The sequence below is a fragment of the Anneissia japonica genome, unplaced genomic scaffold, assembly GCF_011630105.1.
Source record: "Anneissia japonica isolate Jap-2015-1 unplaced genomic scaffold, ASM1163010v1 scaffold1826_len1998817_cov189, whole genome shotgun sequence".
NCBI lineage: Eukaryota > Metazoa > Echinodermata > Crinoidea > Comatulida > Comatulidae > Anneissia > Anneissia japonica.
The window spans coordinates 1,757,456-1,773,217 of NW_022742159.1; the positions used below are offsets into that span (position 1 = coordinate 1,757,456).

General features: G+C 33.5%; 2 protein-coding genes across 8 annotated transcripts in view; one reads left to right on the forward strand and one right to left on the reverse strand.

Annotated features, from left to right (window-relative positions):
- Nucleotides 1-10,508, forward strand: part of LOC117119021 (putative leucine-rich repeat-containing protein DDB_G0290503) — an 89,046-nt gene extending 78,538 nt beyond the window's left edge. For 5 of the 7 annotated variants that reach the window (XM_033263810.1, XM_033263808.1, XM_033263812.1 and 2 more), the window contains 5 exons: nucleotides 748-1,162; nucleotides 1,290-1,354; nucleotides 1,883-4,557; nucleotides 4,983-5,177; nucleotides 5,546-10,508. In XM_033263810.1, the coding sequence (XP_033119701.1) occupies nucleotides 748-1,162; nucleotides 1,290-1,354; nucleotides 1,883-4,557; nucleotides 4,983-5,148 (3,321 nt within the window). In that variant the 3' untranslated portion in view covers nucleotides 5,149-5,177; nucleotides 5,546-10,508. The remainder of the gene's footprint in view (nucleotides 1-747; nucleotides 1,163-1,289; nucleotides 1,355-1,882; nucleotides 4,558-4,982; nucleotides 5,178-5,545) is intronic. The other 2 variants (XM_033263809.1, XM_033263813.1) reach the window with 2 other exon arrangements.
- LOC117119022 (peptidyl-prolyl cis-trans isomerase) overlaps nucleotides 10,168-15,762 on the reverse strand; it is a 20,565-nt gene continuing 14,970 nt past the window's right edge. Inside the window, exons 4-5 of the mRNA XM_033263815.1 lie at nucleotides 13,476-13,551; nucleotides 10,168-10,812 (exon numbers count right to left, since the gene is read on the reverse strand). Coding sequence (XP_033119706.1) covers nucleotides 10,680-10,812; nucleotides 13,476-13,551 — 209 coding nt within the window. The 3' untranslated portion in view covers nucleotides 10,168-10,679. The remainder of the gene's footprint in view (nucleotides 10,813-13,475; nucleotides 13,552-15,762) is intronic.

A 15,762-nucleotide genomic window follows, 5' to 3' on the forward strand; every position in this document is an offset into this window, starting at 1 on the left:
CAATGGGTCGTGTCTCATATTATTTGTTATATTTTTATTATTCATTATTTTCACTTGACTCGCATAAATAATTTTGTTCAAAGAACATTTTATGCAGTTTTACTTCGCAGCACTTCACTTGCAATTTGCAATTTCTAGTAATAAGCTTTATTTAAAACACGGCAAACTTGGCTCAACTAACAGTTGTTATTCTGCAAGGCCGTGTATACAACAATTTAACCAGAAAATAAAAAAATAAAAAATTACTTAAAATACACAAATCAAACAATTGTTTAAACAAACAAATATCTAAACTAGACTTAAATCTTAAGCTAACTTAATTACACTAAACAAACTCAAACAAAATAAAAATACTGTAGTTTATTTTAGAAACTACCATTAACAGTTATAAGTGTTATTACAATGTTGCAATTATATACTTTTTAAATAAGGACAATTTCCTAACATTTTTAACATCATTGCTTATTTCATTCCAAAGTTAGGCACCTCTATATGACAAACCTCTCTTTTTGTAGTCAGTTTTTGGTTTTGGCAGTATTAATTTTGGTTTAGTTCTTATATTATAGTAATTATTTTTAAAGACAAATCTGTTAGATAAATAATGAGGTACAAGGTTATTCATAATCTTAAACTCTCCTCAAGTGATTTGCTAACTTTAAGATTATGAATAACCTTGTACCTCATTATTGCTAACTTTGGCAGAAAAATACACTGACATATGCCAACTTTCAACATTTTTTTTTTCAGGCAAAGATTAATAAAAAGCGAAGCAACAGTGACAGAATTCGTAGGACATCAGATGAAGATAAATTGATGATGAAGTTCTCAGGTGCAACATTAAAAGAAGAGGTAACATCAGTAAAGGTGCCAGTTTCTAAAAAAGTGACTGCAAGTGCCACTCAAATTGGCAATAAAACGATCACAACATCTGATCGTCCGTTGAGTTGTGTTTCGACTGGTGCTGAACATGATGGTGCTATCAGCTTAACAGCTTCTGGTAGCTCTAAGTATGAGCGCCCCTTAAGTATGATATCAGGGTGTACTGTTATAAGTGAACGAGACCGGCCTGTTAGTATTGCATCTAGCCTTGCATCCAGTGGATCAACGCGATTGGAAGTGACTAGTGATAGTACGCCTTCTCTCGAGACATTGCATATTTCAGGTAAGCTCACTTTCTTTTCGCTAATACTTTTTAACTTTTTCATAATTCAGTTCTATGTGTATTGTGAATATTAGTCTATTTTTATACATTAGATATTTATCAATTTTCTTTTATTTTTTTTTTTCAGCGGAGGATATAAGATTATCTGAGATTTTGTCTGAAAGCGAGGAAAATGTAGGAAGTAATTCTGAGGTAATTTTGCTAAATAATGCCATTTGTTAATTTTCTTGTTTTTAAAATTATTTAAAAATACAAAAAAAACAAAAAACTAGAGGATCTGCTAATAAGTTTTAAATAAAACAAAAAAGCAGTAACTCTGAAAATGGATGGATGGATAAGGTTCTTGAAAATGATCAAAACTTTGAATCTGAGAGTTACTGTGTTTTTATTTAATTTTTACTTTGATACAAAGTGACAGAATTAAATTTTTCTTTGATTATCAATATAAGTAATATATTCTAGATTAAACTTCAAAATATTTCATTATTTCCCAAGAAAGATGATTTTTTTAAATTTATATTTTTAAATCCCTACATATATCTTACTAAGCTTGTTGAAATATAGAAATCCAGAACTCTTTACCCTCTGATTGGCAGTGATGCCCTACACAATAAAATTAATATTAGTGAAAAAAAATAGGAAGTTAAATAAAAAAAAATGTATACATATTAGAGAAACAGATAATTATTATAGTTTACTCTGATTATAATTTAATTCCAGACTTTAGAAAAACAAGATGGTGCCATACCTATTCCAAAGCCACACCAAGTAGCATCCAGAAATGCCTGTAATTCACATGGTATAAAGTCATCGACAAAATATCAAAACACCGAAGTCGGCAAACCTTCAAAGGAAATACAGCCACAGAAGCCATTAATAAAGAGGCATCAATCTCTTATCAATGATAGGGAGCAGGAGCTTATCGGTAAGATTAAAGAGACCTTGAAGGAAAGTGAAGGGAAGACAGAGGCCCCTCCACTTTCTCCTTCCAAGCTCACCAAGATTGAGCCACAGATAGAGCTTGTCAAACTGGCCAAGAGTCCTCAGAGTCAGAGAGTAGATATTGGACAGAAGGTTACAGCACAGACAGACACAGTGCGTCAGAAACCAGAAATCCCAGAGAAGAAATGGAGCCTTGAAAAAAGAGAGTCTATTAAGAGAATAATTGAAAATGAAGCTCTAAGTAATGCAAAGAAACATGGAGTTGACAGATTTTCAAAAGCCACTGGAAAAGTTGTCACCAGAAGAGCTACTTCTGATGACATTAGGAGCAGTCCAGCAGTTTGGAAAGATCCCATGTTCAGCAAGCGACGAGATTCTTTTGAAAGTTTAGCCAAGTTATCAAATGATAATACACAATCAAAGCAATTGTCAGACAATTTAACCAACCAGGATGAAAATCAAGTACAGAATTTAAAGAAAAAATTTATGCAACATCGTGTTGGAAAAAATATAGAAACACTTCCTTCAGTTAATGTATTGAAACCACGCTCTTACAGAACAGCACGTGAGCTACCAAAAGAGGGATGTGTTAAGCAATTGAGCCAAGCTTTCTCACTGGGTAATCTTGATGAAACAAAAACTCTGACTGGCAGCACGCCTCAAAGTTTATCCCCAGCTTCATCTTGCAGCTCAATTCCAGTTATTGCTTATAGTTCAACAGTTGCTACTCATATTCGTCGCTTGAAAAATCGCACAACTGACAGTTCCTTTGAAGAAGGTTACTCCGAGCGACCAAAATCTGATCCAAAGTCTAACTTAAATAATCAACTAACCCAAGTAACTGATTCTGCACATACAAAATCTTCCCCAGATCTTGCAATAAAAAATGAAGACAAGAAACCAGATGAAGAAAAGTCAAAATCTTCTCCTAAAAAAGAAAAACCATCTGTCCCAAGAAAGAAACCTCAAAGTTCTAAATCAGTTGATAATAATGCAGAAGATAGGAGAGCAAGAAGGAATGGTGCTGTATTTACTTATACTGTTTCAGTTGATGGATCTGATGTTAAGTCTTCTAAAGATCAAACTAAAATGAAGGAATTAGTCAACACCGATCAAAGACCTTACTCTCGGCATGCGAGTAATAAACTTGACACACAAACAGAGGATAGTGTTACATTTACTGTCAACAAACGAACAGGTTTTGGAAGAAAGAATAATACGACTGAAAATCAAAACAACAACAATACCTCCTATGATCATCTTTCTCGTGGGCAACGCTCTAGCATCTCAGATAGAAAGCAATTGTTTGAAAAATTTGAAAGCACAGTAAACAAACCATCAACTCCAAGAAAAATTGCTGTTGAAATTAAAGTGCTAAATAATTTAGCTCTTGTAGGAGGTAAAGAAGATGAAGATACATCCACCAACTCATTAAAGATATCTTCATGTCCTCAGGCATCGACAGAGAAGATAGCTTCTTCTGGTTCTTCGACAGAGAAGATAGCTTCTTCTGGTTCTGAGAAATCGTTAGTTTTAACTGAAAATATACCATCATCACCAAAGAAAAATGCCACAAAGGAATCTGAATTGGCTTCCAGTGAAGAAAGAAATAACGAAAAAGTTGTACGACGGCAGCGAAAGTTTAGCTCGCGAGAGAGTAATAATAACCAATTAGATTCAAATATCAATAACAACAACAACAATAATAATGAAAACAGTATCCAACCAGCTATTGAACAAAAACGTCGTAAAAAGAATTCAAAAGTTGAAAGAAGGCCATCAAAAAAGAACCATGATATTCAAAAGTCTGGTAAAGAAATCAAAGCTGAAAAACAAGTACGTGAACGCAAATCCTCTACCTCAAAAGTTGAACCGCGTGATATCAAATCTCCTAATATAAGCCAAACCAAGAAAAAAAAAGATTCTTCAGAAGGAGTTACTAATAATAGGTGGTCATTCACAGGTAAACATAAAGAGGATGCTAAAGTGGATTCAAAACAAACACAGAACACTGATAAGGGAAAGGGAAAGAAACGTTCAAGCTCAAAGCAGCGTTCAAATGGCTCTACAGATTCCCTGTTCTCCAAAAGTCGCGACTCTAAGGAAAGAAGTAGTTCATCTTCATGTGCAGCTGAAGGACAGGCAGCTAGCCAACAGCATCGCAAAGGAAGCACTGAATCCAAAGATGGCACTTCAGAAACCAGTGAGCCTCGGGAAAGAAGGTCAAGAATTGACAAACAATCTAGAAGATCACGTTCCCGTAATAAGCCTGATCGGGTTAACTTCTTCGAGCTTATTAAGAGATCACCTTCAGTTGACGGTTCAAAAATACCCCAAGAGCAATCTATGAAGCCGGGAAGGCCAGTGCGGGCTCAGTCTGTGGATCGAACATCAAGAAGCAGCTGGTTTTCAAAGAAGACAGATTCAATTACAAACTTTCTTAGAATGTCCAAGTAAGAATTGTAAACTTTTTGTTCAATGTTACCTTTAGAAAAAAATCCTAACTATTACTTGAATGCAGTGCTGTGATTTTCTTTTACACTATCTACTTGCCTGTTATTGCAATTCCTGTAAACACTTGCAAAGAAATGTGATGCTATTTATTAGCCTCAGGTTGGAAGTGTCTTTTCTTAATGTTTGAGCAATGAAAATTAAATTCCTACACTTAAATTACTGTACACAACTAAAATGTTTATTAATGGAATTAAAATGTTTATTAATGGAATTAAAATACACTAAGGACCATTTTCAATAGCAAACAGTTTTGTTATCATGACAAGGACCCCCACTTTACCCACCACATTGTCTTTGATTGTGGTATGTTGCCATAACAGTCAACAGTTGCATCGTTCTTTGACTTTTACTCCTATTTCTTCAGTGTTGATGACTGCATTGAAATTGATGATTGGTCTGAGTATCTAGACTTTTGTCAAGACACTCTTGATTATTTGCATGAAGATTACACACGATGCTGTCATAACGAGGATGTGTGGCAGCTACACGATGAGTTGCACAACATACGAGAAACCAGTATACTGACATAAATCACTAGATACTTAGTTCTGCATGTAAGGTTTGTGGTTTGCTAACACATTATAATGCTTTAATATTTCTCCCCCCTTGAATGTGCTCGACATGGAATAGAAATGCTAAATGTGACCTTTGAACCCTTCTTGACCTTGCCTTTATAAAATAACTATAACAATTGAATTGGATTGAACGAGGAAGCTGTAAATTTTAGCTATCTAATTGAAATTTGTATCACAGATGGCCTTGTGAGAGCCTTGGTCATAATGCATGTAAATATAAAGAATAATAATTACAAATAGATTCCATAGATGTCTTAGTATGAATTGCATCTCTCACAGGATTCGCACTTTAACCTGAAAATGTTTAATGATGTTTATTTATTATGTTGAATATATTCTATTCTTTCAATAGGAATTAACGTGATATAAGAAGAGGGCGTTACAAGAACTTACTGCTATGCTAGTGCTCTACAGGAGTGAATACATTCTACAAGTACAGATGATAATGGTCATCCAATATGTATGCGTATTTCAGCTATTATTATGCAACTTCCATGATAGAAGCCAGTGTAATTTATAATTTAAGCATGATCTTGAATAATTTCTCCACCATGAGAAGGTTAAAGGACATTCTTGCCTTTGGTGTTTATAATGTTGAACATATGTAGAGTGAGAACATTGCACATATTAGAGATAGCTGGAGCATTAGCACCTATTTTATAACAAAATGTGGACTATTAGCACCTATATAATAAACTAATAATTTACACCTTATGGAATCCAGTGTGCTATAGATATGTAAACTTGTTCTTAAAACATAAAGGATCATGCAAAAAGGACAAAGGATGTGGATTAGTAATTGTGGATGTCAACAGATATTTGAAGGTACCCTAGTACAAGATATTTAGATACAAGTTCACATGTTTTTGCATCTTGCCTCAGGGTATTGTACACGACAGGGTGACAGATTTGTAATTTTGGTGCTTAATTGAAATTTGACAATGTACCTGCTTAACCTTACTGAAATAATGCAAACATAACATGTATTTATAGTAGATTTTTGTATATATTGTATATTAAAAATAGAGGTATTGATTTTAGTTGATTGTTTAAAAAAACCTTAAAAGTATAACTACCCATAAATTTTTTATACTATATATTAAATATATGTAGAGTGAAAACATAAAATTTATCTAATGTTTGTATATTTTATAAAGCAAAAGTAGTTCAAACCAAAATTGCTATTAATGAGGGCAGTAGGACTGATAGGCCAGCAGTTTCTGTACGTATTCAAACCCATAGATGCACAAGTATGCAAGCAATAGTAGTAATAAATACGCAACTAAAAGTATGTATGTTTTTTCTCCATTTCATTTGAACAATTTGGGTTTGTACAGCAAAAATGGATATTCCTTGGTTTCTGTCCATAAAACAATAAATCAATTATTTCTTATTTATTCAAAAAACCTCCAGAACAGAGAAGTAGAATGAACAATAATACCAAATCATTTTGATGTAGCTTTCAATATGACATGATCAGATATGCAGCCATTTTATTTAATACTTAGCACATCTGTAGGGGCTGATCCAGTGCCCACCCCTTCCCCTAAAAAATAAATATATTTAAAAAAAAAGAGGGGTGCACTACAGTACTCCAAAATAGCAATTTATTTAAATTCTGTGTAATTTTGCAGATTTCGGGGGAGTGGAGGGTGTAATAGAAATAAACATAAAAATTATTTTTTAAGAAATTTTTCGCTGTCTGGCCAAATATAAAATTTTATTTTTATTCAAATTAACCATTTTTGGAGGTTGGAGGGTTCGCTAAAAAGCTACTAAGAGATTACCATGTTGAAAACACTGATGATTTGATGTTGTCTTTGATGTTGACATCCGATGTTTCTACTCTTGTAAATTTTATTCAAAATGTATTGATTTAGGCCTACCATTAATAAGTTGTAGACATCACAAAAGTTACATGAAGCTACATTCAGTAGTGGATATTTCGTGGGTGGAGAGGGGGGGGGGCGGTAGGGGAATGCCAAAATATAGATATGTTATATCAGATCATAGCCATCGAAGTATCATTAAAGCAGTTGGTGGGGGAAGGGAGGGTTTGGCATTTAACAAATTTGGTAGTAACTGAAGACTGGAAATTTGCTACTTACGCCTATCCGTGGATACAGAATGTTAAAGCAAGGTCTGAGAGCATATCCAGTCCAGCCCCACTATGGTTTGTGAACAACTTTTTCGGCACCTCTGGATGCATGGAAATAGCAGCTGGCAAACCTGTAGAGCTGCTACCCCTCCCCATTGGCAGACACAAGATTTACTGTTAGTGGAGATTAGAGTCCATACCCACCTCAGCCTCACATGATTAGGGCTGAGGTGAGCACATTTTAAAATATGGCACCTAAATATAGCAACTTTATTGTCATAAAAATATGTAGTACAGTACAAGGTTAAAAATGTTAATACCTGGACACAGACGTTAGTAGCAGGACTCAAAATAATGAGCAAATCACAATTTGTAGGACTATTTTAAATCAGGTGAATAAGACAAATGTAAGACTAATGCGAAAATGATAAATTGCTCAAAATTATATTCATATCATTGCCATAACTAGGTGAATTGTGTTTCTTAATTCTCCATGAATAAATAATGTGCAAGAAATACATATATACTGTAATACAATGAAGAACAATGACTATAAAAACTGTGATTATATTTACACGGATGTGCAGGCTTTTGTAAAATATAAATAATATGCAATTAAATAAAACATGTTATGAATACACAGGATAAAATATACAATGGAAATGGCCCTCCTAAGCCTACATCATGAATACTGTATACATCATGAATACTGTACTGTTGAAGAGTTTTGACAATTTTAAGTACAGTTCCTTGCAAAAATTAGATGAGTTGTACTATCAATTGAATTGTTAATTTTTAAGTGTTGTGTTTGATTCTGGTTACACATTAATAATTAGTCAATTCTTGATATATTTATGGCAGACAGACCATGTACAGTAGGTATAGGTATACCTCCATGGACAGATCTAACCAGGTGAGACAACTGATAAAGTACAGTACTAACATAAAAGTTTCTTTTGTGAAAGAGTGAAGAGCACAATGTTGCTGAATGGGGTTGGATTTACAGGGGGCCAGAGGTCATATCACTAAATTTGTTTACTTTGATGGCCAAAAAAATATGAAGTGATGATAACATTGAAGGTGATGATGATGATGATGATGTCAACGATGATGATGTTGACATAAGTGGTGGCATGCTTCGAGTGATGGAGACACTATGCAGATTATCATTAATGGTAAGCCTGATGTGAACAACTTTGAAAATATGGCTTCACTAGATGCCCAAAAATAGCAGCTCATCTTGCAAATCAGCTACCCCTATTCCAACCCCATGCTGGGGCAGATACAGGATTTAAATTATATATATATATATATATATATACAAGAACAACCACTGTGATTAAAATTTACTAGAATTATTATGGGTAGGACTACGATTGACAAAAAACTGGGAAGCAAACACTTTATTATTTACCGAAAGAGCAAATCAAAGGATGGTTTTCCCGAGATAATTAAAAACCTTTAATATAAGCTCTGAAATGTTAAAAACCTGAAACTCTATTTGATAGACATTTTAGAGAAGATAATTCACAATTGAAATACTGCTATGTCTCGTCTTGGTGGGCGAGGACCTTCTTTCAGCTGATGGGTCATGGTGGTCTCTTCTTGTTCCGGAGACACCACCCACCCATATGATTCTCTCACGGAATGTATTTTTTATTCTTTCATATTTCTGAATTGCATGTACTCTACTACTGTTTTTGCCTATCAGATCAATCAACACTAATTTCATTTTTACCATGTTAAAATGAAAATAAAGGAGTCGTACAAATTGGTTGGCCTTGTTTACATGTTTTATACTTCAGTTATCCTGAGTTTGTAAATTATTTCCCAATTATTGACATTTTATGTGTAGAAGTCAGCTTGAATTACTTAGTACCTTTCAAATGACAGATTGCTCAAATGACAATGATTAGTGTCAGTTATTGTTTCTTGATTGCAGCTCACTTGACGAAGTGGCCTCCATACAAAATTGTTACATGGCGGCTTAATTTCTTGGGGTTGATGAAGTGGCCTCCTATACAAAATTGTTACGCGACGGATCAATTTCTTGGGGTTTTGTGTCCAATGAATTCAAAATTTAAAAAAAATAAATAAACAGTCTCAGATCCTATTTCCTGACATTCAGCTTCTTCCCTCGTACACTAAGAGACTGGGATTCTCTCTTCCATGTAACAAAATAGAATTATCTGTCATTCATAAGAGGCTATAAAAAAAAAAGTAATTTTGATAATCATCATCAGTTTATTAAAGTATTATTATTGCTTTTATTTATTATAATTATTTATGATATTTATTGTCATTATCATTAGTTTTGATTGGAAGTAGCAGAACCGAGGAAAACCAGAAGTGAAATGGCTGCTGCCCCAGAAATCACCTACAGTGGTCGGCTGGAGGGCAGTGGTTCCATCTAGATTTCAGGTTTGTTAAATTTCCACATTCATTTACTAAAATATACATACAGTATATACATATACAGTACATAAATTAAAGTTTAGTAGTGAAAATAATGTTGGCGGAGTATAAATTTAAATTCTTGAAACTTGCCAGGGTAGAGTTGCACATACAGTGTATGTATATGTGTATATATATATATATATATATATCATGCATGCCCTACTAGTAGATTCAAGACATTTAATAATTATTTAGAATACCGATCTGGCTGCAGATAAGCAGGAGCCTAGGACAATTTTCCTTTTTGGGATTTGGGATGGCTTACTGGCGTAAGCCATCACTCAGTTGCTGTATCACAATCATCGCACCATGCACGTTTGTTCATTAAAGTTCATACACATGAATAATCAATAAATCAGACTAATGAATATTTTACTGGACTCTGCATTGAGACAAGTGGTAAAGAAAAAAAACAATTGTTTTGAATATGCTGTTGTACAGTTTAATTAATTTTCAAACAGTTCTAATGCATATATGTACTATATTTAAACAATGATGAAAGTTTAATGTGCATTTGGTCTAGAATTTTAGGCTCATCTAAGATGAACATTTGTGAACATTTGTGAACATTTACTAAATACGTCACTACTCAATTTTAGAAACATTACAACACGATTCTATGAGGCGCACATTGATAAACATTATAAACGGCTTCTGTTATAAAGTTTCTAATGTTAAAGCAAATAAAAATTGGTCAATGCATAATTCCACATGTCTGCTCTAACCTAATTGTTGAGTTGGAAAAATTATTTTTGAAATACAAAACAATTACAATTACAAAATCTTTCATTTACTTGATAAATGTCTGCTTTAACCTAATGATTTAAGTTTGCAAAATTATTTTTGAAATAAAAAACAATCATGTTTACAAGATCTTTATTTACTAGATAAAGGCGCACAACGGATGATTTAACTTTACAGCATTCAACTTCTAGAGCTGGCCGCAATCATGTATCACAATCTTTTTGCTGGTCTTCCCATCCTTTGATCCGTATGATTCAACTTTTTTCACAACATCCATTCCTTCGACTACCGAACCGAAAACAACATGCTTGCCATCTAGCCTGCAAAACAAATCAAACAATTCTAGTCAAACGGTTCGCATTCCATCTCTTCCACTAATCAAATTTAGATATCTTGTCTCTTGTGTTAAAAAATCCATTTGAATTTTTTTTTTTATTTATTCAGGTATAAAACAACAACAACAAGCAGCCCAGAGGCTGAAAACGTTGAACTTACAAGATTTACACATTTACACATTAAAGATATACACTAATCACAATTACTTAGTAAAAAGTAATTATCACTTAAGTACTGAATTTCAATTATCACTAATAAACATTTTAGAAAGTTAATGAGTTATAAATTTAAAAAAACAATTAGAATTTGAATTAATGGTACTGTATATAAAAATTTATTATTCAGAATCAGATCTTAAACAGTCACTATTTTGATTGGCCACTAACTGTACAAAAACTAAAGAATGCATAAAGAATTTAATGCTTGACATGCTTATTGTATGCAAGCAATTTCAAAATCAAAAATACATTATTTGAAAATGTATCCATTTGTTTAAATTTTAATGATTAAGTTCTATTGCAATGCTTCCATGTCATGAACAAGAACAGTATACAAACTCGGTGCAAAATAGATTGGTGTTAACTTCAAAAGATAATATCTCTTTTTATACCTTCTGTCTACGTATATGTGTGTGTGTGTGTGTGTGTGTGTATCTCCTCCTCCCACCCCCAGTAGTGTGCAATACATGATAAAACAATGTGGGATAGCACACCTCTCTATACACATTTTCAAAAATAAATTTGCTGACTTTTTTTTATATTGTCAAATTGGATTAATTGCCTTAAATTTTTCATTCTGTTGTGTGCTTTTTATTTACCTCCTTTTGATCTTTTTTTAAAAATTAAAAATATCTTTGATATTTTTGTCCTAAAGTACAATACTATCCTTAATTGAAAAATCTCAAACAATCTGCTACCAAAACTTGTAAAATACCATAACTATAGTATGCTGATTGCTTAGTTTGGTTACCATGACAATAGACTGACAAACACTTGGTGCCACTATCAGTCTACCGATATAAGAACATGAGCCCAATTCTTGCCCAATAACCACATAGCCAAAATAGTGGTAGGTCTAGGTTCCATTTTTAACACAATAAACTTGCGTATTTTAATAATTCATTAAAAAAAAATATATAAACAACAATTAATAAACTTTCATTTTGTTTACATTTATTATTACCACATAGGCCTAGTCAAAATAATTGAATATTTAGACAAAATTGAGAGCAAGCACAAGGAAGAAACCACATGGCTAACCTTTCACCTAGATTGGTGGGGCATGATTTGTTGGATGTTTTTTTTTTTTTGATGAGGGCCAATTCACTGCCTCATGCTCAAGATCTTAGGCTTGTTTGTGATTGATGATTGTGGAGTGATGGTGTGGAATTTAGTATTAGAGAACACGTAAAACTTATGTTATCGTGAGCTTCAGTGGAATACAAATAATAAATTGTGCTTTAAAATGTTAAATAGAGCGAGTGGATGTAGGCTCATTGAATTCAAAAGGTAGGAATTAGGCCTAGAGAAAAGGAGAAGAAATAGGTAGGCTTGGACTAGCACAGCACAGTGAAACACATGGTCCCATTGCTTAGTGCTGTCAAGCTGTGGTTTAGGCTGCTGGCTCACAGTGCATTTCCCTTTTATTTCGAAATTGTTTATAAATCAACACATCGTTAATCAGGGATTCAAGATGACGCTGTGTATAAACAATTGATAAACTTAACATTTACTCGTGAATTGCTAGGTACAAAAACGTAGGCTAATATTTCCAAATGTACTTTTTGAAAAGCGTACTTCAAACCCCTCTCCCCAGCGTACGTTTTGTACACTCGTGAAAATGATGAAAATAATGCATGACCCCTAAGTGGGTTTGGCTTTTTATTTTCAATCGTGGATGGCAGAGATATGCATTCAAGAAAAAATGTGCGATCCTTACAGATTTTCAGTGGTAAATACAATCATGAAGTAGCATAGAATGCATCTAGCGAAAAACATTTGGGTGGGGGAGGGGAGTGGAATTACCCTGAACCCCACCCCCCTTTGCGGAGAGGTTTTGGAACAAAAGTCTCGCTTGCAACATGTATGAGTTATGGTGGGTGGGGGCCATCCAGCCCTGAAGTTTTCCAGTTCCCAGTCTAAAGCTAATTTCATGGTTCTGGCTGCCTCAACCTACCCTTATTAACCAACTTTCCCATCCCTAAAATCCAATCTTATTATTTTTCTCACCCTTAGTTTTCTACAGCTAAAACCCTGCCTATGTATGAAACCTCTACCCCCATGACACAAAATGACCCAGTAGCTTAATTATGCCATGGAGGAAATATATTAATAAAAATATTTCCTAGATGATTAAACTAAATTAAAAACTTATACTTGATTATACTCTAAATACTTTCTACTTGCAAAAAATACAACATGGTTAATAAAAATGATGAAGTATGGTGTTATCATTTTTTATGTCATTATTGGTATAGACCATTTGTATGGCCACCAATAGACATAAAAAATAAGTAACAGAGAATACCACACTATTTGGTATTACTACTCAATAATTTGTCATAAGCAATACTCTCAGTAAGTCCTGCACTATAGTAAAAACAATGTTATAAGCATTACAACATATATTTAGTATTTACTTTCCTTACCATGTAGTCTTGACTGTACACAAGAAAAACTGAGATCCATTGGTGTTGGGACCTGCATTTGCCATTGACAAAATACCTGAAGAACAATAAAAAATAAAATAACGACAAATGCTTTTCTAACTGGTACATAAAATGATATACATAAAAATTGGGCCAAAAATTTACATATGTACAGTATATACATTGTTCAAAAAAATCATATGGTTAAAAAAAAGAAGAGGGAATTGTGTCAATAAAAATAAGTGGAATCCAACAGCGATAAACACTATTAACACTAACAGGTTGAATGAAAACGTAATCAGGTCTTAAATATTGCCAAGGACTGAGTGTTTTTCATCAAATATGGGAGTAAGTTGAGAAGAGTTGGAGCAAAGTAACTGAAGCTGCATTTAAAAATTTATTATTTTGAGCTGGTAATGTTCAGATGACTGGAGATATTTCTTTGAGGTGGAACGACAGCTGTCGTCATAAATACTGCGGTGCTAATACTTTAAGAGATTTAAAGGCGAGACAGCCACTGCAAAGTGGAAGTTATAATGAGGATTGAAAGTTATGCTTGGGACTGGAAGTTATGCTTGGGATTGGAAGTTATACATTCATAAACTAACACAATTGCATACAAAGTATTGACACTTGCCACAGCATGACTATTTATTAATTGATCGACGCACCTCACTACTACAATAGAAGCATCCAGAATGTCAACAAAATTCAGAGGCTGCAAAATCTGTCTTTTCGCATAATTCTCAAAAAGTACATCCTTGCACAGCCTCTGTTGCACTTTCCTCACCTAAGCAGAACTTCCAATCCTAAGTATAACTTAACAATTAATCAGGTCTACAAAACTAAATTTTTGGGTTTACAAGCATTTATTTTAGCCTTCCTAAAATTGTCCTTTATACCTCATAAATGTTTTCCACAACTTCATGAATGCTTACAAAATAATTCTAAATTCAACAATGTGGACATGAAGATACTGTACTGTACTGTTAAATACTATCATTTTAAAATTTTCAGGCTTAATTGATTCATGCTCCTGTTTTCTCACACTTTCATTATACACACTGTACATGGTTTGTGACGTGATGTCCAGTAAGCTTGATAAACTTAGACTGGGGTCATATTTGGCTAAGGCACAACATTTAGATTGTCTAATTTTCCTCCATTTTAACATGGAGGAATTGGTTCAGAAGGAGATACATCGACCGTATCGCTTATCTTTAATCCAATTCAAATGTCAGTGAGTTACTATTAAAATGGACTACAAGCGCCGGTTGAGCTCATCGCAACGCTATCTCTTTATACACACAGCTCTTTGCCGCAAAAGTATAAGCCCCTATAGACGCTCTAACATTAGTGGCGTAAGTAAAATACAAACGAACAAACAAAATACACATGCGCAGCTCATTATGCGTGTTTTGTGTATTCAGATAGAATTTTTTTTTTGGGAGAAATACTGTACATGCTTTAAACATCAAAATCAGCCTAAATTAACCATTTCTTTTTTCATTGTAATAACAAAAGTGATGTAAATAAATTTACATTCGTAAAGGGTTCCTGTTGTCACCAGTTAATGAAATTTATTTCTAAGGATGGTAAATTTCATCTTCAAATAAACAATGAAGCCAGATCATGTGTGACATGCTCTTTTAAAACAAACTGTTCTTTTAATAACCACCAAATCACAAATTCATCATAACTCACTATCTGATCAAAATTATGTACATTCATCACTCAAATCTAATCTTATCATGCAGGATATATTTTTAATCAACAAACAAAAAGTACAGTACTATAAAATCTTGCTTGTGTATTTATTACCAAAATATATGATTTACTTCAGTATTTACACAAAACACATTAAATTTGTGACAGCTCCTCCCTTCTTCGAAACTTTGCCACTTCCATTCTTCAGACTAAACTTATCCAACATTTTACTAAGTCAGTATATGGTAGTAGTTGCTTTGAAGTTAAAAAAACTCCAGTCTATTTGCTTTCTCCAGGCCTTTTGCCAATGAAATTATACACACTTTGCTACTGGTACTTATATGTTGGGACCATCAATGTACTTGCCGATCTATCAACACCTGAAGAATAAAAATACATTCCCATGAAAATTTACACTTGCAGTATACAGATAATAAATAAACCAGAGCCTTGCAGGTGTCAACGTTCCTATGCATGATACATGACTTAAAAAGTATATAGGCCCTATATATATATATATATACACACGTGTATATATATACACCTATATATATACATATATTGTCTCTTATACACATCT